At 48.4% G+C, this 24,250-nt stretch overlaps 1 protein-coding gene across 1 annotated transcript in view; it reads left to right on the top strand.

Annotated features, from left to right (window-relative positions):
* LOC136626161 (alpha-2-macroglobulin-like protein 1) overlaps positions 1 to 24,250 on the top strand; it is a 176,651-nt gene that overhangs the window by 122,419 nt on the left and 29,982 nt on the right. Inside the window, exons 27-31 of the mRNA XM_066600968.1 lie at positions 1,112 to 1,177; positions 2,280 to 2,442; positions 15,355 to 15,536; positions 18,757 to 18,972; positions 19,114 to 19,241. Of these exons, the coding sequence (XP_066457065.1) occupies positions 1,112 to 1,177; positions 2,280 to 2,442; positions 15,355 to 15,536; positions 18,757 to 18,972; positions 19,114 to 19,241 (755 nt within the window). The remainder of the gene's footprint in view (positions 1 to 1,111; positions 1,178 to 2,279; positions 2,443 to 15,354; positions 15,537 to 18,756; positions 18,973 to 19,113; positions 19,242 to 24,250) is intronic.

The following is a 24,250-nucleotide window of genomic DNA, read 5'->3' on the forward strand; positions in this document are numbered from 1 at the left end:
CTATAAAAACGCAGTACAAAGTTGTGCCGCTTTTTTAGCAGTGCTGAAAACGCAGCCCATTCATTTCAATTAGAGAGACACAGCTGAAAACGGCCAAGAATAGAAGATGCATCGCTGTCAGCCTTGTGTGAGCAGCCCCATTGAAATGAATGAGAGACTTGCACAGCGTTTACCACAGCGCTAAACGCTGTACAAAAACGCCTGTGTGAGAGAGGCCTTAGGCTCACCGGGATGTGGACTAATCATCCAAAATACGCAGACCTCAATGTAGTTCCAAGCAGCATCCTAACGTCCTGCAAAAAATGAGCCCTCACACAACTGTGTTGACAGGACAATCAAAAGGGGTATGTCAGAAGATGGCAGCAGAAAATATTTTTTTTCTGAAAGATTTTATATTTGAAAAGTAGTACAGTAAAAAACTATAAATGTAGTATTGTAGTAAATCTACTGACCCATAGAAAAAAGTTATCATGCCATTTTGATGCAGTGTATACACCGTCGAAAAAAGCCCCCCACCCTCCCAAAGACTATGGAATTTCGTTTTTTTCGCATTTGACTCCACTTGGAATTTTTTTCAATATATTGTATGGTACATTAAATAGTATCATTTGAAAAATACAACTCATCCTGCAAAAAAGCAAGCCCTCAGACAGCAATGTAATTTGATAAATAAAGGAGTTATGATTTTTTTTTTTTAACCCATTAAGGACCAAGTACTGTAAATTTATGGCGCTTGGTCCAGGACTTAAAGGCTAGCTGTATGTAAAACTATGGCAGGGATTAAAACCTCCTGCTTCTGCAATCAATCAGAAGCAGGACGGGTTGCCAGCTGTTAGTCACAGCTGATAACCCAGAGGAGGAGGAAGAAGTGGGTTTTAACCCTTTCTGCCTCCTCCTTTCTTTAATACACAGTGCTCAATGAAGTGATAGCAGTGCTCAGCCAAGCATCCAGACACTTCAGACAGCTTATTGGTGGGGGTCCCAAGTGGTGGACCCTTACTCATCTGACCTATCTTGAGGACAGATCATCAGCTTATCCTCTGAAAACCCCTTGAATTCTTTGAACTATAATGGCAAAACTAAACTTTACATTTCTGGACTTTAACTTTAGGCTGATGACATCAAACGCACGGCCTACGTCACAGTCGCTCTACTGGAACACAATGTTGCATACAATGTAAGTGATTTTATGCGCATTTTATTTCTCAGTGACGCTAGGAAAACCTAAACCTGTTGAAATGTGAAAACTATTGGAGAATCTTTATATCTTTCATATCAGCTGCTTCAGACCAGCTTCTGTTTCTGTAAGCAGAGTTGTGTCATCTGCGTAACGGAGATTGTTGATGTTTCTGCCACCTATTCTCACCACAATTTCCAATTCGTCTAGGTCCATTTTCCACATGATCACTTTACAAATGTGTAAACTGGTAGTAATTATCAGGCTGGGTTCACTAGTGTGCTGCATGGCTAATTACGTCAAGGCAAAACCGCATGATCCACATAGTCGGGCGATATAATTATTGGCTGCAAGGTTTGTACAAATGAAACACATTTAATTAAAAGGGAACCTGTTATTTTTCTTATGTCTTCTGTTATGTGTAGTCCAGGGAGCCTCTTTTCATACTCATTTGGTACCCCATTCCTGCTTTGTGCCTCAGCGAAGTCAGCGCGCCTGCGCACCAGCTTCACTCTCTTTTTAGTAGGCTGTGCATGCACATTCCTAATCCCATCTATGGGAGTGTCAACAGCCTTATGAAAATAGTCCAGCTGGTGTGCATGCACTAACTCCGCCAGGGTACACCACAGGAACAGGAGACCAAAAGAGTATGATAAAAGGCTCTCCTGACTGCACATCACCAAAACTATAAGCACCACAACTAAATTTATGGTGCCTAAACTGTAGTTGAGCACAGGTTCCATTTAAATATATTTCACCTGTAAGAATCTCACAGCTAAAACTGCAGCAACACTGTAGTTTTGTCGCTCAGGAATTGCCCATTTGACGCAGTACTGCTGCATGTGAACCTGGCCTTAGAAACTTAGAATTTGCTGAGTTCTCTGGCTAACATTACCCATCCACATGTTACGAAGAAGGCTATTTATTATGATGGCAGGTGTATCATATTACATTTCACCAGGAGGTTATTGTAATGTCAGCCAGAGCTTACCCTGGTGATAACAGCTGGTTTTAGAAAAAGTGTTCTTGATTAGCTCAATCAAATGGAACATGCTTTATAAAAACTAGTAGGTGAGAATTATGCTCTATATGTTGTCTTTAGGGAAGTCTTCTGGAAGATGCCTTGAGCTGTCTCAGGAAATCAGCGGACAGTGTTACATCAATACGCACCCAAGCTCTTCTGGCATATGCCTTCACGTTATCAGGAGACCATGATCTGAGAGAGCAGATACTGAAGAAACTGGATGAGACAGCTATAAGGAAAGGTGAGGAAGAGAAAGATCAATTTGAAGGGTCGCCATATAAAACTACCACTTTACCCTAAGCCGGCTTCAATCTATAGTGAACTGATCACCTAAACCTATCATTTTTATTTAACAGCAACTCCTTGGTCCCAGGCAAAGCAAGATTGCCACACCACAGGCCGTGCAGAGTAAAGCCGCGGGGTCTGTGCGTGTGACAGCTGCCTGCTACTGGTTATCGTGTGCGACCCCCAGTCACACGATCGATTGCATAAAAGTTTTTTAAAAAGTGAAAGAAAGTTATGGGTTTAAAAGGCAACTTCAAATATCAATGTCATAGAAGAATTTGGGAGTACAAGTTTCAAGTACCAGTAGAAGTACACTTTCAACACAGGTCTAAATATTTCAAGAGGTTTAATGCGTGACTGGAGATTGTGAGAAATCTTTAGCACAGATAACACACAAGCCTAGTGACCCCCTAACACCAATTTAGGGACCATAAAACTTCCACATCCCTTATCAGTAAAATAATTTAGTATTTACTCCTCTGCTCATTCTGTTCTGGTATTGCTTTAAGTGCAAATTAATCACACCATGTCTGTGCCTTTTCATATGTATGTGTATGCATGTATGTGTATATATGTCTCTTCGGATCTATTCCATAAGACTTTATTCACACAAGTTTATATTGGCCACCTTTTTACGGACGGCCCATATACGCGACCATCTGATGCTTTGGATTCTTATTCATCAGTTCAGGTGATTTTCCAGTGTGTAAAAACGGACGGCCAGAAAAGATAGCATATACAGTGCATATTCCCGGCCGTCCGTTTTTACACCAGCCAGAAAAAATAGGTCTGGATATATCTTTTTAACTGGAATACGCCAGCCGGTCCCATAGACTCCTATAGGAGCCTATTAAAGCTGCCAGAAAAGGGAAGTGGAAGGGAGTTTAGCAGTGTCTCTTCATCACGGCTGCCTCTCGTACATGTGATTTTTAGCTGTATGAAGGAGTCCTAAGCCTGAGGAAGAACCCAAAGTAGGTTTGAAAGCTCACTATAACATCATGTATTTTTATTAGCCATTAAAAGGTATTAAATCTACAAGATTACTTGGTTTGACATGCTGAAAACAATCACACAGAATACACTATGTTACCAAAAAATAAAATTACCCTAAGCCGGTAATTTTACTCTGTTATACCCTGGACATACTCTTGTGCCTTTACTAAAAGCTTTCTGTACCTACATGCACTACAACTTGGAGGATACACTCTAAACTAAAATAGTATTATTGTCTTTGGCTCAAAAACTACATCATACATTACACAATGTACACATATATGACATCACTCTGCTTGGGAAATCTAGAGTATTGATTTTGGGGGTCAATATTATTCTTTAAACAAGTTACCTTAAAACAAAGCGTAAAAATCAGAGGAAATGCTGTATTGGTACCTTTTTTAGCCAAATTCTCTACAAAATGAATTCATATTTAAATTTTCAATAAGGAAGCCTACTAAAAAGAAAGTGAAACTATTAAAATAAAATAAAAATCTCCTTTAAGCTTTATTCAGACGAACGTATATTGGCCCCTTTTTCATGGCCGGCCTATATACACTACCCATCTGTGGCATTGGAAACCAATGCTTCAATTCAGATGGGCGTTTTCCCGCTGCGTAAAAACGCCCAGTCAGTCAAGATAGCGCATACAGTGCGCACTCCGGTCAGGCATTTTTATTCCGGCCAGAAAAGATAGTTCAGGAACTATCTTTCGGCCGGAATACGGCGGCAGCTCCCATAGACTCTTATGAGAGCTGCCTGAGAAGGCAGATGGGAAGGAATTCAGCAGCATGTCTGCTGAACTCCCACCCCCTTCCCTCTTCCCCTTTGCCTCTTGCTGGCTATTTGCAATGGGGGGGGGGTGGAATAGGGTAGGAGCTAGTTGCTAAGCTCCTGCCCCGTCCTGCCCTCTCCCATTGCTGGCAACCAACAAGGGGCCTAACCCGGTGCCATCCCCTCCCCTTGCAGAGAGCTGGCGAGGGGGAGGAAAAGGGGCCGGTATGGTCACTTCTTTTGTACCCAGTGTTTTTCTCGAGCTCTGCTAGAAAGAAGAAAGTTCACCATTTTCAGATCCACACAAATATCATGTTCTTCATCATCCTCACTATCCTCATCTCATTCACTTGCAAAGCCTTTGAAAAGTGGAAGCGGGAGATCTTCACAACGTTGTACAGGTCTTATTGCCGAAGGTATATTAGGGTACGTTATTGCATGACAATTTTTCTTCCCTATACCTCTTATGCTGACAAGACAAAAATAGCAGTCAGTAATGTGGTCCTTGGGTTCTTGCCAAACCATGGGAACCCCAAAAGGCAGACCCTTTCATTTTCCTTTCGTCCAGTCACGAAGCATTTCTTCACAGTTATGGCACACAATATGCGGAGCCCATTTCTTGTCCTGGTCACCAAGAGGAATTTTGAAGTAAGTTTTTTAAGCAAGCCTCACAAAAGACGTTATATTCCGTCTCTGATGAGGAAGTGTGTAGCATCTGCACATGTAGCAGAAGGCATACTTGATAAAGCCATATTGCAAACTGTGAGATTGACGTGTTCTCATTCCCTTCTGAGGTTCGGCCTTCACTCTATTTAATCTTCTCTACTTGACTGTAAACAAATCGCAATGTACCACATAGTCAGTGGAACCTGAAAGACAAAAAAAATTAAATGGGAAAGCATAGATTTTCCAAATAAAATCAAAAATATCAAATTGCAAGAAATCTATAGCATCCACACAAAAACTTGAAATTTTAAATCAGCATTAGAGATGAGCGAACGTGCTCGGCCACTCCCCTTTTTCGCCCGAATACCGCGATTTTCGAGTACTTCCGTACTCGGGCGAAAAAATTCGGGGGGCGCCGTGGCGGCGCGGGGGGTAGCAGCGGGGAGTGGGGGGGAGAGGGAGAGAGAGAGGGCGCCCCCCGAATCTTTTCACCCGAGTACTGAAGTACTCGAAAATGGCGGTGCTCGATCGAGTAATTACTTGAAACGAGTACATTCGCTCATCTCTAATCAGCATTGAAAATGCACCTAGAAACAGTTAAAAAATCTCATGCAACAGAAAATTCAAAAAATTTGTTGGCCCGTGTTAATGCTGGAAATAGCAAATTCTGGTGATAGTCACCCATGTACATCTGACAGGCACTGAGTGACAAATCACTAAGTTGTCAGAGTCTCTTGGTTTCTAGCACAAATAAAAACTAAGTGCCCGTCGGGCCGTGTAAACAGGATCTGCTCAATCCTCTTCCATTCACTTGAATGGCTTGCTGGGATGGATGTCGGGCACTAATTTATCTGACAGTCATCCCGTGTAAATGTACCTTTAACCAAAATTAGGCAATAGGTGTCTGAACGGTGGTGACCAACCGAATGAGAACGGGGGTCATGTTCCTTCATATAACTGCGTGCTGCTACTCCATTCATATCTATGTGACTGTTGAAGAGACCAAAGCACTGTGCTCAGTTTCTCTACAGTAGTCCTATAGAGTGCATGTTTGACCATCACTCCATTCATATGTGGGGACAAAAGACCCCCACTTTCAGTGCATATCCCAGCGGTTGGTTCGCAACAAAACAGCACATCCTCTTAACCTGAGGATAGAGGGTATGCTTATATCTTGGGACAAGTAAGTATAATCCTCCTGAGGGCATGGCCTTTTTTTTGTTTAATAAATTTTTTATTGAATTTTAACATTAAGGCGAAACAGTTACATTAACGCGTAAATGATATTGAACCTAAGCAGAGCACTCATGGCTCCATGAATATTATTGCCATAAATTTCCAATCAAACAGAGATGCGTTTTGCTTGAGATTTGTCATCTCGCAAACAGTGACATATACAAAGACAGGGGTTTGAGACCAGGGAGGGAGGGAAGAGCGGGAAGGGGGGGGGGGGGGGGATCCAGGTATTGGGTTCGGTGGTATAGAGGCCAACCTTGATCGTTTGGTTCTATATGCAAGAACCTGTTTGCAGCCATCTGGTGAATAAGGGTGTCTCCCGAATATCTATCCACAACGCCCAGGTCTTATAGAAATTATCGTGACCCTGGGGGTCATCGGTTAGCCTCAGTCTCTCCATCCGGGCTATTTCATCCATTGCCCCCACCCACGCATGCCTGGGAACCTCTCTGTCCTGCTTCCAGAACCTAGGGATTGATAGACGGGTTGCCAAAAGGAAGAACTTTAAGAGGCCTTTTTTGAGGGACAGGGTGTTGGGGGCAATTGACAAAAGCGCCAGCTCCGGTGTCAAATCCAGAGTCTCCCTGCACGTACTCTCGTACAGGTTTTTCATTTGGTACCAGATGGGCGCTACCATGGGGCATTCCCACCAAATGTGAAGCATCGAGCCGGTCTCCGCTTTGCAGCGCCAGCAGATGCTCGAGGTTGCTGGAAAGATGGTATGTAATCTCTCTGGGGTCATGTACCATCTGGATAGAATTTTGAAATTAAGCTCCTGGATTCTGCTCGCAATAGACATCTTATGTGTGAGCTGAAAGGCCCTAGACCAGAGCTCTCCCGACACCGGCCGGCCTAGCGCTTCCTCCCATGCCCCCACCCACCTGGGGCGATGGTCGCCCAGTTTTTCGTCTAGTAATTGGTTATATAGCAATGAGACTGTGTGTCTGGGCGTTTCCGAAGCGCAACATAACTTCTCAAAGGGGGTGAGGTTCGCTGTCCAGCCCCCAGCAGGTCTTATTTTCTCCAAGTAACTACGGATCTGGAGAAATTGCATCCATGAGCCCGGGGGAGAGTGCACTGCTCCTCTGATATCTGCCATATCCCGCAGCCTTCCCGACTCCAGCACCTCCCCTATCCTTGCCTCCACGCCGGGTGGCATGAACCTCAGGTTGCGTGTGTGCAGTGTTGCTGGGAGTTGTGGGTTGCCGGCCAGTGGTGTGAGAGGCCCCGGAATCGACACGTCACACCCCCCCCTCCAGGCCCCCAGGAGGGAGTTCATTAGGAACGAGATCGTCGATTTCTCTTGTGTCCTCAGGCCGGGGACCCAGAACACCCCCCTCGTCTCAATGTCATTACCATCTTTCTCTATTTGCACCCACTGTTTGTCAGATCTATGGTGAAAGAGATCTAATATGAGGGTGCCGATTGTCGCCTTGTGATATAGACGCAGGTCTGGGAGTCCCGCCCCCCCCTTCACTTTTTGCTTGGTTAGACTTTTGTAGCTTAGTCTCCTGGATCCTCCTTTCCATACAAATTTAAGAATTTGGCTACGTAGTTTATCGAAAAACGCTTTTGGAGGGTTACATGGTGCGGTCTGAAATATGTATAGGACCCTCGGGAGGATATCCATTTTGATCGCACTCATCCTGCCGAACCATGATAATGGCATTCCCTCCCACTTCTCCAGGTCCTTCTCGATGGTTCTAAGAAGGGGTTTGTAGTTTAGTTCATAAGTCGCAGTCGGGTCTGTCGGGATTTGGATCCCTAGATATTTGATTGAGACCTGCTTCCAAATAAAAGGGAATTCTAAGGACAAGTCAGCTACGATTGTTTGAGGTATTGAAATATTCAGAATCACCGACTTTTGTGCGTTAACTTTATAGTTGCTAATTTTTCCAAACTCGTTAAATTCCCGGATAATGTTTGGGAGGCCTACACGGGGATTAGTGACGTATATTAGGAGGTCGTCCGCGAAAAGTGATGTTTTATATTCTGCCTGCCCAACCTGCATCCCTTTTATTGAGGGGTTATTTCTGATGGCGTTTGCGAGCGTCTCCATTACCAATATGTACAGAGTTGGCGACAAGGGGCACCCCTGTCTCGTCCCATTTTTGATCTCTAGGGGGGTGGACAGGATGCCGTTCACCCTGGTCCGGGCCGATGGGCTATTGTATAGTGCCATTATCCAGGATAGTGCCCTCGTCCCCAACCCCACCCTCCCCAACGTCGCCTCCAGAAATCTCCAGCTGATTCTGTCGAACGCTTTTTCAGCGTCCACAGAAAGCAGACAGAGTGGGACTCCCTTTTTCTTGGCCCGATCTATCAGGGACATGGTTTTGGTGGAATTGTCCCTTGCCTCCCTCCCGGGGACAAACCCCACTTGGTCATTGTGGATGAGACGCGGTATCGCCGGATTTAGTCTATTGGCTATTATTTTAGAAAAGATTTTAATGTCGCAATTGATCAGTGATATTGGGCGGTAGCTGCCACAAGACAGGGGATCCTTCCCAGGTTTGGGGATCAAGACAATATGAGCCTGTAAGGCCTGTGGGGGGAATGGGCACCCCCGGGACACTGAGTTAAAAGCCTGCATCAGTAGATCCGATACCCAGTCCCCACATGCCTTATAAAATCTCGGGGAATAGCCGTCCGGGCCTGGGCTCTTTCCTGGCTTGATGTCCGCTAATACTTTTGAGAGTTCTTCTAAGTCGAGGTCCCTCTCTAAATCCCCAACTTCGTCTGACGAAAGTCTTCTGGGAACATACTGATCTAAATACTCCTCGAGCTTCTGTGCGTGTTGGGTGTCAGAGATGTCTCGTGGCTCAGGGATGTTATATAGTTTTGAGTAAAACCGTCGAAATTCCTCTAGTATTGCTTTTGGGGAGTGGATTCGCCTACCTTCCGCTGAGTTTATGGAGTGTATGTGGGGGTGGGACAATTTAGGGTGTAGGGCCCTGGCTAACCATCTGCCACTCTTATCCCCATACTCATAGAATCCCGCTTTGAACTTATCCCTTCTGCATAGGGCTTTTTGATCGAGGATGTCTAAGACTTTGTGACGCGTCTCAGAGATTTCCGCCTGGAGGGTGGGAGATGGATGCCTCTTGTTGGCCAGTTCTTTTTGTTGGAGGTCCTTTATCAATTGGGTAAGCCTAGCTGTTTGGTCTTTTTTAATCCTGGCCCCATGTGATATGAAAACCCCTCTCAGGACGCATTTTAATGCCTCCCATTTTAGCGGGGCAGGCGTGGGGTCTGATTCATGGTCTATCCTGAAGTTATTTATTGTTTTTTTGACGTCATTCATACAGACAACGTCTTTGAGCAGGTTGTCATTTAGACGCCACGTGGGTGTCCTCAACTCCGTGTCCCCCGGGCCCAAGGATGCAAACACTGGGGAGTGGTCGGACCACAGCAGGACGTCCAGGGAACATCGAGGGTCCCCGTCTAGCAAGCTGTGTGAAATGTAAATGTAGTCGATCCTGCTGTAGGAGTTATGTGCCATGGAGTGGAAGGTGTAGTCTCGCTTACCCGGATGAAGAATGCGCCAGAGATCTATCAGGTCCATACTCACGAGGACTTCCTGTACCCTTCGGGTGGCTGACCTTGAGAGCGCTGAGCGCCCTGTGGAGGAGTCCAACCGGGGATCCATGCACATATTAAAGTCGCCTCCCACCAGGATCGGGGTTCCGTCTGCGAAATCCGAAAGGCTCCGGAGAGCCCCGACCGCGAAACTCACTTGTCCCTGATTAGGGAAGTACATATTAGCAATCGTGTATATTTTACTATTGATAGACACCTTGAGAAACATATACCTCCCCTCCTCATCCCCTTTCTGAGATATCACCGTTGGGGTTATAGATTTATGGAATGCAATAGAGACTCCACAGGTTTTGGTCTCAGGGTGGGTGGAATGGAACCACAGGGGATAATATTTGTTCCTACCACAGTCCGGTGGGCCCGAGCGTGGGAAGTGCGTCTCTTGTAGTAATGCAACCGCGACCTGTTTCCTGTGGAGTCTGTACAGCACTTGGTTCCTTTTGTTGGGGCTATTAAGCCCCTTTGTGTTGAAGGAGCATATATTTAGTCGTGCCATCTGAACGTATTAAGAGAATGACCTGCTGGCCACTTAATTTTTGGGGACTGAGTCCCGCTCATGTACCGTACCTGGAGTTGTAGGCGGGGGTGGGGGGTGGGGAACACACATGAGGGAAGGTGGGGGGAGGGACGACGGGGTAACAGTGGTCCACCTGGTAGCCACTTGAACATAACAAACTTCAAGCCTAAGGTGGAAAACACTTAAACTCTATCTATCAAACGACTAACGTCTCTACAGCAAAGACTTGCTGCGGTCCCTAGTGGGGGAGCGACTGAGTCGGGTCGAGTCTCTCGGACGTAGCTCCTCTCCTCCACGGCGACTGAAAAGAAAAAATTTTGGTTGTGTGGTGGGCATCCAAACCTTGATGCGGGTATCCTGGGCAGGGCGGGGAAATGAAGAAAAAGAAAGAAAAGAGGCACGGAGAGAAAAAGAGAAGAGAAAAAAAAAAAAGGGGGGGGGTGGTCCTCCATCGCGCATGCTGCTGACGGGGGAGGGGGGGGGGGGGGAAAGTCCTCCCATGCTGCATCCCAAGAGGTCTCGTCGTGGGTCCCGGATAAGCTGGATGGTCCTTTCCGTCTTGGGTCTCATGCTCGAGGAATAATGGGCACGCAGACAGGGCTCTGTTTCAGCTGGTACAGGGTGATGAGCCTCGGTGGCTAGCTTCCTTGGGTAGTGTTTCAGAGCCTGGCCTTAAGTATTGCAGCATCATCGGGGGGGGGGGGGGCTTCTCAAGACCTTGAAGAGTGTAGCAGCAAGCTGAGGTATGAGCAGGTTGAGTCTGTTTTGTGATTCCCTAAAATTCCACGGTAAGAGGGGAAGTCTCTCTTGTCTAGGGCTCACTTGTCTTTCAGGAGGCGGGGTCACGTGCTCGTCGGCCTCCCTCCTTGTTATTTTCCTTTCTTCTGTTGGGTTGTACTGTCTGCCACTGGCTTTTGGGTGGCGGCTGTGTCGGGGCTCTCGTCATCTGCCACTCCGGCAGCGAGACCATTGGAAGTCCGAAAGCGGCAAGGAACTTAGGTAGGTCCCCAAGTGATCTGAATATGGCTGTCTCGCTCCCCGAGCCGGCCACCAACTGGAAGGGGTAGCCCCAGCGATAAGGGATGTCCCGTTCTTTCAGTAATGTCAGTAAGGGCCGAAGTGCCCGACGTTGTTGTAAGGTTCTTCTTGACAAGTCCGGTAGTATCAATAGCTCTTTGTCCCTGACCTTGATTGGGCCTTTAGATCGGATCTGGCGCAGGATTTCTTCCTTCTCTTTATAGAAGTGTATCCTGCAGATCACATCACGCGGTCTGTCTGGGTTTGTTGGTCTGGGGCCTAAGGCTCTGTGGATTCTGTCGATTTCGATCGGTGTGCTTGAGGTTCTGCTCAGGAGGTCCCCGAAGCATTTTTGCGCCCAGGTCTCCAGGTGTCTGCTTTCAATCTCCTCATTTAGACCTCTAATCCTTAGGTTGTTACGCCTGTGGCGATTCTCGATGTCGTCTAGTTGGGTGGCGAGTTCCGATATCAGGCTAGCGTGTTCGCTTAGGATGTCGTGATGCTCGTTCACGTGATGAAGTATTTGTTCTTGCGTCTCCTCCGTCTCTCTTACTCGGTGTCCCATCTGCTGGATTTCTTTTTGCAGGGATGCGAGTGCTGCTGTTTGTGATGAGGCGAATCGGGCGAAGAGGTCATCCAGATCTCCCTTGGTTGGGATGGCTCTGAGGTGCTCCTTCCAGTCCCAATTGTCATTTGAGGGATCCATGGCCTGTGTAAGGGTCCCACTTCCCGCTCGGCCGCTTGACATTGTGGGAGGTTGTGTGGCCAGTCTCTGTTGCCTTTGTGGGGCCTTAGTTATGTTGGCATATGTAGGGGGGGTGGGGGGTATATCTCTGTAGTCCCCGGTGTGGGACACTTGTTCTTGCGGTGGACCCCTACGGTCTGGGGCTGATCTGTATGGCAGGGGTGTATGGGAGTTGGGGTCCCCCTGCTTCCTCCTGGTGTCAGGCCGCTGGTCTGTGCGCACTGTCCCCTCCCTACCTCCCCACGTTGTGGGTGAGGGTCCAGGGGTGGCTGCCCACTCCTCATCCCCCTCCATCATGGGCTCATGTGGCCTGGGCTGCTCCTTTTGTCCCTGCTTTGCCCCCCCTGCCTGCTCCGCTTCTGCCCTGCGGGTAGGACTGCGGTCCTCGGGGGTTTTCTGGCCCCCCCTCCCCCCGACGAGTGTCTCACCGGGTCCCTGGCGGCTGCTGAGGGCCTCCGTACCGGTGTTTTGCAGCCTCGCGCTTTGCTCCTCCCTCACTTCCGGTTGAGCGGTGAACAAAGATGGCGGCCGGGCCCGCACTTCCGGCAGGATCCTCCGGGCTCGCGACTCCGCTGGCGGTGAACGGTGGGCCTCGGCAGTTGGTGAGTGAGGCTTCTTGTGCTGCGGGGAGCCGATGTGCGCCGTTGTGGGTGCCTGGTCGGTTCCCTCTCCTGCTGTAGCTTTCGGGCTCGGCGGCGGAGCTTCATCCGGCGCCATCTTGCCGCCGCGTGGGTCGTCCGCCTGCTGTGTGGGAGACCTGCGGTCGCGCTCTCCGTCCCGGGGCCTTTCGCTGACGTCCGCCTCCTCCGATTCCTCCGTGCGACGTCTTCTCCCCTCTCTCTCCTTCGTCCCCTCCGCCGGGGGCCGCTTCCCGCCTTCTTCCTCCCGCCTGCAGCGATCCCCGCCGGCTGTCACGAAGCGGTCCAGGGGCCCGGAGTCTTCCTCTCTGCTCCTGGTGAGGCTTGTGGCTCTTCTTCTTCTCACAATGTTCGGGTTTGGTGTAGTTAGGGGGTTTGGATGCTCTTTTTTATGATTTCAGCCGTGGGGAGAACGGAGCTGAAGTGTGGCACGTCCTAGCTCTCCATCGGCCAGGCCACTCCTCCGGCATGGCCTTTTTTTTTAATTATTTTTTTTTTCAGTTTCTTCTTCCCACTTTCAAAAAGTTGTAACTCTTATTGCTGTCGGAGGGTTTGGTTTTTGCAGGAAAAATTGTATTTTTAGTGGTACCGTTTAATATACTATACAATGTTAAATGAAAAGGGGAAAAAACACAATTTTACCATCTTTGCAGGATTTTGTTTTTGGGGCGTAACCACTGCAGCAAAAGATTACATGCTAACTTTATTCTGTCGGTCAGTATGATTGCAGTAATGCCAAAACTTTGGATTTTTGTTTGCTGTACTACTTTTTAAAAATATCTTTTAAAAAATTATATATATGTGTGTATGTATATATATATATATATATATATATATATATATATATATATATATATATATATATATATAATAAATAAAAAAATATATATATACACACACATATATATATATATATATATATATATATATATATATATATACACATACACACACACACATTTACGTATATAGTGGGAGAATTAGCTCACGTAGAGCGCAATGCGTAGGGTTGCAATGTGAACGTCAGTCAGAGACTACAACAGCATATAAAGTCCATACAGGCTTGGCCTGTGTTTATTAGAAAAGCGTAAAAATAAACAAAATACAGCCTTAGGGCTTATTTGGGCGACCCTATATCGGCTTGGTTTTCACGCCGAGCCGATATACGGTGTCCTTGTCTGCAGGGGGGGGGAGGATGGAAGAGCCAGGAGCAGGAACTGAGCTCCCGCACCCTCTCCGCCCCTTGCCACTATTTGCAGTAGGGGGGGTGAGACGGGGTGGAGCTAAGTCCCGGCGCGTAGCCCCACCCTGCCCCTCCCATTGCAAATAGTGGCAAGGGGCGGGACCTGAGTTCCTGCTCCTGGCTCTTTCATCCTCCCCCCGTCTCCCTGCAGACAAGGGCACCGTATATCGGCTCGGCGTGAAAACCGAGTCGATATACAGTCGTCTGAATAAGCCCTTAACTTCAGGCATAAAACAAAACCTGCTTATCCAGCATTTTCTATACAGAGTTCATCCCTGACTATACGGACGGCTTGCTGCAGCCGTACGAAAACCACACGCTTGTACCAAAGTCCAGTTTGTCCCTTGGTAAGGGATAAGGCGTCTCATGAGACCAGCAGCTTGCAGCATCTAGCTGAACCCGGAAATTACCCAGCCTCTGCACCTGGGGAGCTTGCCTCCCCTCAATAAGACCTGGAGTGGAGGGAGTGGAATGGACAGCCCCACTACCAAGCCTGCCATCCATTCCAAAAAAAACAGGCCCAACACATTTTGTAAAAACCCGTTTTTTCCCCACGTCCCATACAGAGAGACACAAACTCCCTCATATCCACTGTGCGTAACATCTGAATTGAGGTGGCACATATTGACTGTCCATTATTAACCCCTTGAGTGTCTCACACTTATATATATATTATATATATTTTTTTCCCTGTCACCATCTTCTGACCGCCATAACAATCTTTCAGTCAATAGGGTTGTGTGATGGCATGTTTTTTATAGTACGACCTGCGGTTTCTATTGGTACCATTTTGGAGTACATGTGATGTTTTGATCTCTTTTTATTACATGTTTTCTTGGAGACCGGGTGACCAAAAAAGCGTTCTTCTGGCATTGTGTATTTTATTTTTCTGCTGATGTTCAGCGTGTTGGACCAATAATCTGTTATTTTGATAGATTGATACCGCAATGTCCGTAAAAGACCAAATATGTTTTGAGCTTTTCTTGTTTTGATATAAGCGATTTGATCGCTTTTACAATATACTGCAATATTTCAGTATTGCAATGCCATGTTATTGTGCTGGCATTCTATTACTCTAGGCCTTCTCTTCACAAGGCCCCTGGATGGCATGCCAACCAAATGGCATCTCACGATTTCATCGCAGGTGGCCCTAAACTCTGATTGGTGCTTTTAAATGCCACTGTCACAATTCACAGCAGCATTTAAAGGATTAATTACTGTGATCTGCATGAGCGCAAATCTAAACTGTGGCCTGCAGGTGTCAGCTGTTGGAAACAGTCAGCACTTGCCCTGTGTATAGTGGGATTGGCTACCGATCCCGCTCCATACAAACCTTAATTCTGGAGGGTGTGTGTGTATGCCTAAAAGCAACAAGGGGTTAAATAAACCAATTAGCTGTTTAGGTTACAGCTGTAATATTTTCATTGTTATTCTCTTGCTAGATGGAATGATGCACTGGGAAACAGGATTATATGGTGTAGGATTGGTTGAGATGTCCGCTTATGTTGCTCTGGCCTTGCTTTCTGAGAAAAAACCAACCAACAAAAATCTGGAAGATAGCGAGAACATCATGCGATGGATGGTGACATACCAAAATCTGCGGGGTGGCTACACTTCTTCTCAGGTTACTTCATTTTCTAAATCAACTACACATGCAAGAAATGTTAACTTAAAGGGGTTTTCTGGGACTACAATATTGAGACCTATCCTCAGTCTCAGATCAGTGGGGGTCTGCCACTCGGGACCCCTGCCAGTCAGCTGTTTATAGAGGCCCGGGCATACGTTTATTTGTCATGTCACCTTAGAGCAGCACAGTACCGTTCAAGTGAATAGGATTGAATCGCTATACCACGCATCGCTGATACAAAATGTACAGCTCTGTGCCCACCTGCTATGCAGTGAAGAGCATGGCAGCCTCTTCAAACAGCTGGTAGTTGGGGATCCCGAGCAGCAGACCCCCATTGATCAAATATTTATGACTAGAGATGAGCAAACCTACTCGTTTCGAGTAATTACTCAATCGAGCACCGCGATTTTCGAGTACTGCAGTACTCGGGTGAAAAGATTCAGGGGGCGCCGGGGGGAGGCGTGGCGGAGCGGGGGGTAGCAGCGGGGAACAGGGGGGAGCCCTCTCTCTCTCCCTCTCCCCCCACTCCCTGCTGCAACCCCCCACTCACCAACGGCGCCCCCCGAATCTTTTCGCCCGAGTACGGAAAATCGCGGTGCTCGGGCGAAAAAGGGGTGTGGCCGAGTAGGTTCCCTCATCTCTATTTATGACCTATCCTAAGGATAGGTCATCAATATTGGAGTCAGTGAAAACTTCTACAATTTGGTTTGGTTCACACAGCAGATTTTTGCCACAGGTTTTATGCAGAATCCACAATGAATTTGTGCCGATTACACATGAGATTTGCCACGAAATGCACAGCAAAAAATGTACCATTAATTTCAATGGGAATCTACTTCTTAGTTTATACGGCTTGGATTTTTCAGATCCACAGCAGCTACATATGCAATTCTGCAGTTGAGATCCATGACTCCCCCTACAGAGCAGTAATGGATTGTGCCAATGTACATATATCTTTAGTGCATTGAAAGCTCAATTACAGCAAACTTAATTTGGCTTTTTCAATGGCTTTCGTTGTGTTAAATTACATTTTAACATTTACAGCTACTGTGTAAACGGGGTTGTACCAAAATTACAAGTTATTTCCCATCTACAGAATAGGGGATAACTTTCTGATCAATTGGCGTCTCATCGTTGAAACCTCCGCCAATCTTGAGAATGGAGTCATGTGTCCAGTTCTGCCTGCTACTGCGGGGGTCTTTTCTTTTCATGCAGTGACATTAGCATGAATGGTGCGTGGGGTCAGCATTCTATTCATTTCAATGAAGCTGACTGAAATACCCGAGCGGTTGCCGCTCTGGTATCTCCACAATTCCACTGAAAGGGAATGGAGCACTTGTGCGCTCCTGTGACCAGCGCCCCATTTAGTCTCCTCCTCACTCCGGGGTTGCTGTAACCCCACAGTGAAAGGAACGGGTGACATGGGACCCCCATTCACAACATCGGTGGGGTCTGAACAGTAATACCCTCACCAATCAGCAAGTTTTCTCCTATCCTGTGGGTAGGAGATAACTTATAATCTTTGTATAACCCCTTTAAAACACTAGGTGTAGATTACCAGGTAGCAGATTTGCTGTGGATTTGGGTGCGGATTTGCTGCAGATTTTTCCACTGCAAATAAACCCACAGGAAGTCTGCCACATAAGAACATACCCTAACGATGTATTCACATGGCGAGAATTCTGTGCGAGTTCTGCCTTGTCTGAAAGAAAAAATAACCCATTCATTTGAATGGGTTCATTTCTGCATATCCTATTTTTGTGTGAGTCTCACACGAGAATAGGACACTTTAATTTGTGGTGTCCCACACATCATATAGCACAAGAGGGAGTGTTTGTGTGTTCTGTGATGCAAGTTGCGCTCCAGAGCAGAATACGGAAGCTGTCAGGGCAGCATGTATATGAAAGACTAAAAGATTCTAGACTCAAGACTAGGCAGAAAATGGAGACTAATAGCTAAGTGCTGAACAGAGCCCCTGAACCTGCCATAAAGCGGAGCACCTGTTCCAAGAAGGGCAACCCCACTGTTTGCACATGGTCTGAAGTCAGAACCAGGGGACCAGACCAGAGAACCAGACAGTCAGTAACGGGTGCTCTCGGTATGCAGTACAGAAGGATGAGGCGCGTAATGTAGTCTGATGGAAAGCCAGAAGTCAGCAATGGGTGGTCTGGGTATGCAGTACAGAAGGGTGAGGTGGGTAGTGTTGTCGTGAGGGAAGCCAGGTGTCATTATCAGGAAGTCTTCAGGTCACTTGTAATGGAGAAGTAAGAGAGGAGCTAGATCAAGGCTGTGGAGCACAAGAATCAGGCACAGAGGGGGTGGAAGGGACAGGCTTATATAAGTGCTAATTAGCAGCAGGGTGGGGCCAGGACAGGAAGGCAAGAAGTAGATCAGAAGCCAAGACAGAAGGTCCCAGGTTCAGATCCCTGACACAGACCAAGAAACTGGGACTGAAGACTATGGATGGACTGTACACAAAGGGTATAACACTGACAACCTGACAGGTATGCTGAGAGTCCTGACAGGGCCAGAATACTAGGAGTGTAAGAGGTACCTTCAGCAAGGAGGAGACAGTTTATATAGCTGAATAGCACCATTGAGAGGTTTAGCCCTCGATATCCAATACTGAAAACGCTGGCAGGTGTATCATGAGATCCGAAACAGACATTGTCATACAAGAATCGTACTAGACATTGAAGAACCTGTTGCAAGCGTCATTGTGACACGCCTGTTAGGAGATAAAATTTACATGACAATACTTATTACTGTAATTTTGTATGGACCCCATATAGAAAGACAAAATAAATCTAATTCTTGTAATCTATAATGTGGTCGGGCACATTATATAACGGTTGGCCCTGCGAGCATTCGGCCAACAGTTATTTCTTCCGACTTCAACATATACACACAAACTTGGCTTGGGCTAGAATGCATGTTTATTAGAAGAGGGGGAAAAAACTACTCTGGTGTAGTTTATGACACATGGGAAAAAAGGATGACATGTCTGATCCTTCTTTTCCCCAAGATCTGCCATCAAGGGAAAGTCATGTGGTCCCCATATACATTGTGTTCAGCAGCCAATCCCACCAACATCAGCGGGTTCAGATGGGTTTCATCTAGTGCATTTGTGCACATTAACTTCCTGGAGTAATTATGTTTCAAATTTTCCTTTTTTCAATTGGCTATTTTACTCTTTATTTTGTTGCTGGTTCTGTAGGACACAACAATCGCTCTTCAAGCCATGGCTAAATTCGCCGAAGCCATCAAGCACAAGGAGGGAGATGCAACAGTGACAATTACCTCAAATTCCGGCTTCCAAAAGATAGTTCATGTGGACAAGAACAACAATCTTCTTGTACAAACAGTTGACCTTCCAGACATCCCTGGAAACTATACCATTAGCGTTACAGGTGATGGCCTTGTCTACGCACAGGTAAAATAGCTAATAAGTATTTTTTTCGTCTTTTAAAACTAAGATACATATTACTTGCTGAATCATGAAATCATGTTGTTGGAAACTGATGCTTTTCACCAAAAATGTTTGATTCTTCATAGTTTATCCTTTTTTTTGCAGTCACATTTATATTACTATGCTCTACCTGACCGCACGGAAAAAGGACATTTTCCCTTCCATATAAGCACTGAGCCATCTACCTGCTCCCGTGTATCTCAGCAAAGGTTTAATGTGCATATGGATGTCGGGTGAGTTCAAAGATGCCGGGAATTTATGAGTGCCCATAAAAAGTGTTAGATTAGGGTCACACGTTTCGGTAAAATGTATGTGATTGAACTCCTGCCCCTCTGCACTGGCTACTGATCTAGAAGATTTTGCTGCTAAAAGGGCAGTATTACTGGCCAAATATTATGACCATTAGTAGAAGCAAGTGGGCATAGTTTTGAACGCATTCATTTACTGCAGCATGGGAACTTACCCTCAGTTTGCTGTAAGGCCAAGAAGAATACAACAAAATCACATGATTTACTGCAAAGTGCCACATTTCTGCTATGAAGTTGCTGGTTGGGATAAAGGGGCTATGCTACAGTTCTCTTCACAGCAGCTAGCATGGGAGTGCCACTGTGCACAGAACTGTATATCATCCTCATTCACCTAAATTCTTTTGGTGGGGACCCCCCACCCAATTTTCATAATGTTATTTCATATCTTAGTGATATGCAATAACATTACAAGAAGGCAGTATCCCTTTGATAGGTTTGTGTCATCCAAACAACCAACATTAAGGAACTGCCGGAGCCGAAAAACCCAGGGTGTAGGCGGGAGGCAGGCATGACGGGGTTAACGGGGAGTGAAAGGGTTAATTGTAGAAAGCTGGGAGTAAGAGAAGGAGGGGTGAGTGGGGAGAGAAAAGAGCGGCAAGAAAGAGGAAGGGGAGGGGTTAAAATTCAAAGAGGAGCAGTTGGAGCCGAGACGTGGAAGAGTGAAGAAGCAAGAAGAACAGCGACGACCAGACCAAGAGGGAAGAAAAAGGTAAAAAGGTGAAGAGGGAAGACCGGGAAGAAAAGGAGAAGACTAGGAAGGGAGAAGAGGGAAGACCAAGAAAGGTGAAGAGGGAAGACCAAGAAAGGTGAAGAGAGAAGACCAGGAGCCGGGAAGAGGCAGCGGGAAGTGAGAAGAGAAGCCATAGAAGAGGAGCGGAATATCGGCGGGGAGAGAAGAAAGGCAGCGGGGCGAAGACTGTAGAAGAAAGTCCCGACGTCCACTTACCGGGTGAAGAAATGGAAGAGATGCTGAGGAGGATCCGGGCTGAAGCGGAGGAGAGGGACCTCACCTGGCTGGTGAGGCTGATTGATGGACCCGCGGGAGAGGCTGCGCCGGCCCCGGCTGCAGCTCCGATGTCTCCAATGCCGGAGGAAAGCGGGAGAAGACCGAGGAGGGCTCGGGTGCCGGTCAGGTTGAGCCCGGAGCAGGCGCCTGCTCGGCGGCGCCGCGTGCGGAGCCCCTCCCCCGCCCCACCACGAGATGTTCCTCCTGCAACCCCTACGGGCAGGGGAAGGAGGCCGGGGGGGGCGGCTGCACGCCGGAACATCAGAGCAGCTCCGGATGTAAGGGAGCAGGAGAGGGCGAATGTGCAGCAAACAGCGGCAGCATCGGAGAGGAGGCAGGGAGCGGGGGGAGGTGCACCCGGACATGTGCCGGTCGGGGCACCCGCCAGACGCAGCAACAGGCCAGACAATGGGGGCAGCAGACAGCGCCCCATCAGGCAACAGCAGGCCGAAGATGGGGGCAGCAGGCAGCGCCCCAGCATCACAGAGGCGGCCAAGCGCGCATCGGCGCCACAAAAAGCGGCTGGGACCAGAACCGAGCGGTTTCAGCCAGGAGGAGAGCTACCAGCAGCAAGGATCGACGACCCGGAGGACGATGAGAGTCAGCAGCAGGACGTGGGAGCAGCGGCTGGTGGGTACACAGCCCCCTCGCAGCCAGGTGAGAGATCTATGTCGGTATTGTCCAATGCGCTCAGCCATGTGGCGCGTACGGGAGTTAGGTCAGGGGCGCAAGCAGGCGGTGGCGCAGCGACGCTTAACGTGCCGGGCGGGGGCGATATGGGAGCGTTGCTGGGTGTGTTGTGTGGGTTACTTATGCGTCAGGGGGGGGAGGGAGTAGGGCAAGCCACGCCGCCTGTGGCGGCGGACATAGCGCCGTGTAGAGCGTCATCCAGCGTCACGAGCGGCCCAAGCGGAAGCTCGTCTGGGGGGACTGGGGGTGAACAGGCGGTGTGGGGAGCCATAGAACAGCCCTCCCCTTCAGTGGTGTCAGCATGGAGCTCGGACATAGGCTCGCAGGGGGACAGGAGACAGGCAGCAAGCGGGGGTGCGGGCGTTAACCAGTCAGTAACGGTAGCGGTGCAGACGGAAAAAGATGGGGACGGGGTTAGATTGGATGATAGAGCCAGGGGGGAGGTGTACGTCTGCTTCGAGGGCCCCCTGGGGGCCCATCTGAAGAAAGAAGTTAGAGAGAAAATATGGAGGGATGAATATGTCGAAATATTCTCCCTCCTCCCCTTGGAGAAATTTAACCATGACAAGGGGAAGAGAACCGAATTCAAAAAGGAGGAAGAGGAGAAGCGGAGGTGGCGTCTGATCCCACAGACGTTCACTAACTGGCTCCAAGCGTTCGCCATTCTGGCAAGCGTGATTGGGGAAAAAGCGCCGGAAAATTGTTCCGGCCTTTTTTGCTACCTAGACTCGATTGGCGAAGCCTATCGGGTTTACGGTGGACAGACCTGGCTGCGATACGACGAGCAGTTCAGGCAACGTAAGGCGGTGCGTCCCTCCATTCGGTGGGACCAAAAAGATATCGGGCTGTGGCTGAGGGTGATGGCCCCGGCACGGCTAGGACATCCCTTTCAAGGAGGCGCCGGGTCTTCGGGCTCGGCCTCTACTTCCGGATCAGGACAAGGAGGGCAGGCTGGAGGGAATCGGCCCGGATTTTGTTGGCAATTCAATGAAGGCCAATGTAAATTCGGGGCGACATGCAAGTTCAAACATGCATGTTCCCATTGTAGCGCCCAGTCCCACGGGGCGGTCAGATGTTTCAAAAAAGGTCGGGGTAGAGGTGCAGGGGGTGTTCCTAAAAGGGATGACCCCAGTGAGGGTGGCAGAGATGGCACCCTTTCTAAATAAATATCCAGATAGGGAAAAGGCGGAATTACTGTTGAACGGTTTTTTAGACGGTTTTGTTATCCCACCCCCGGCTCACGCGGTCCCCTTTTCGGTTAAAAATTTGCGTTCGGCGCGGGAGCACCCGGGGGTGGTGGGGAAGAAGCTCGCGAAGGAAGTGAGGCTAGGCCGCATGGCCGGCCCCTTTTCCGAACCCCCTGTTCCAGATTTGGTGGTGTCGCCACTTGGCGTGGTGCCGAAAAAAGAGCCGAATGAGTTTCGGCTAATTCACCACCTATCCTATCCAAAAGGGTCCTCGGTGAATGACGGAATTGACCCTGACATTTGTTCAGTAGTTTATACGTCATTCGATGCGGCCGTTCGGTGGGTTAGAAAATACGGTAGGGGGGCTTTGTTGGCAAAGGTTGATATTGAATCGGCCTTTCGCCTACTGCCGGTGGCACCTGAGAGCATTAGACTACTGGGGTGTTTTTGGGAGGGAGAATTCTTCGCGGATCGCTGTTTGCCTATGGGATGTTCCATCTCATGCGCATACTTCGAGGCCTTTAGCACATTCCTCGAATGGGTGGTAAGGGATACCGCGGCAGTACAATCGGTCATCCATTATCTGGATGACTTCTTGTGCGTTGGTCCCGGGGGGTCGCCACTTTGTGCGACCCTACTGGGTACGGTCCAGTGGGTGGCAGAGCGGTTTGGTGTACCGCTGGCCCCGGAAAAAACGGAGGGCCCCACAACCTGCCTTAGTTTTTTGGGCATTTCCATCGATACAGACGCAATGGAGTGCCGACTGCCGGAAAATAAATTGCGCGATTTGCAGGGGGAGGTGCAGTTTGCGCGTTCCGCCAAAAAAGTCACGTTGCGACGTTTGCAATCCTTGCTGGGCAAGCTTAACTTTGCCTGCAGAATCATGCCTATGGGCCGGGTCTTCTGCAGGCGGATGGCGGCGGCGACGGCAGGGGTGAGCGCTCCCCATCATTTTATTAGGTTAGGATCAGGACACAAAAACGATCTGGCGGTTTGGGACGCTTTTTTGAAGCGTTACAACGGCAGGTCGGTTATGATGGCCGAAGTCAGCGAAAACGCAGACTGGGAGCTGTTCACGGACGCAGCTGGGGGGGCAGGTTTTGGGGCCTATTTTCAGGGCAAGTGGTGTGTTGGCGAATGGCCAGAACAGTGGAAGCGAGAGGGCCTGGTTCGGAACCTGGTGCTATTGGAGCTATTTCCAATAGTTGTAGCGGTGGCGCTTTGGGGGGCTCACTTTCGGGATCGAAAGGTGAGGTTTCACTGCGACAACTTGGGGGTTGTGCAGGTCATCAATAATATGACGGCCTCATCTCCCCCAGTTGTTAATTTATTGCGGCACTTAGTACTTGAAGCGCTGGCACTGAACATCTGGATAGTAGCGGTTCACGTTCCAGGAGTCCATAATTCAATTGCGGATGCTCTCTCTCGCTTTCAGTGGGAGCGGTTCCGGACGCTGGCGCCGGGAGCGGAGCAGACGGGGAGGCGGTGCCCTCAACAGCTCTGGAACGTGGTAAGCGAGCAGTGGGGGACTTGATTTCACAATCACTGGCTCGGGGGACGAGAGCGGCGTATAGCGCTGCGTGGACGGAGTGGGAGGATTGGATGGATCAATGTGGGGGGGCTTATTCGACGGATGATAGGGTAGGAATGTTATTGAGTTGGTTGGGAAGGGGTTCCAGGGAAGGGTGGACACTGGGGCGGGTTAACAGGTTTATGGCCGGGGTAGCATTTGGGTGTAAACTAAAAGGGGTAGTAGACGTGACAAAAAACTTTATTGTAAGACAGGCGTTAAAGGGTTTTAGGAGAGGGAAGGGGCGGCCAGATACGAGAAGGCCAGTGTCTTTTGGCATCTTAGAAAGGTTGGGGGGGGCCATAGACTCGGTTTGCGGGGAAAATTTTGAGCGTTTGTTGTTTAAAGCGGTTTTTTCCCTGGCGTTTTTTGGGGCTTTTCGGGTGGGAGAATTAGTTTCACCAAGCAAGGCGGTAGGGGGAGGAGTGCAGAGGGAGGACGTTAGGTTGGTGAAGGATCGACTGGAAATTTTTGTGCGACG

Source organism: Eleutherodactylus coqui, chromosome 4, assembly GCF_035609145.1.
Source record: "Eleutherodactylus coqui strain aEleCoq1 chromosome 4, aEleCoq1.hap1, whole genome shotgun sequence".
NCBI lineage: Eukaryota > Metazoa > Chordata > Amphibia > Anura > Eleutherodactylidae > Eleutherodactylus > Eleutherodactylus coqui.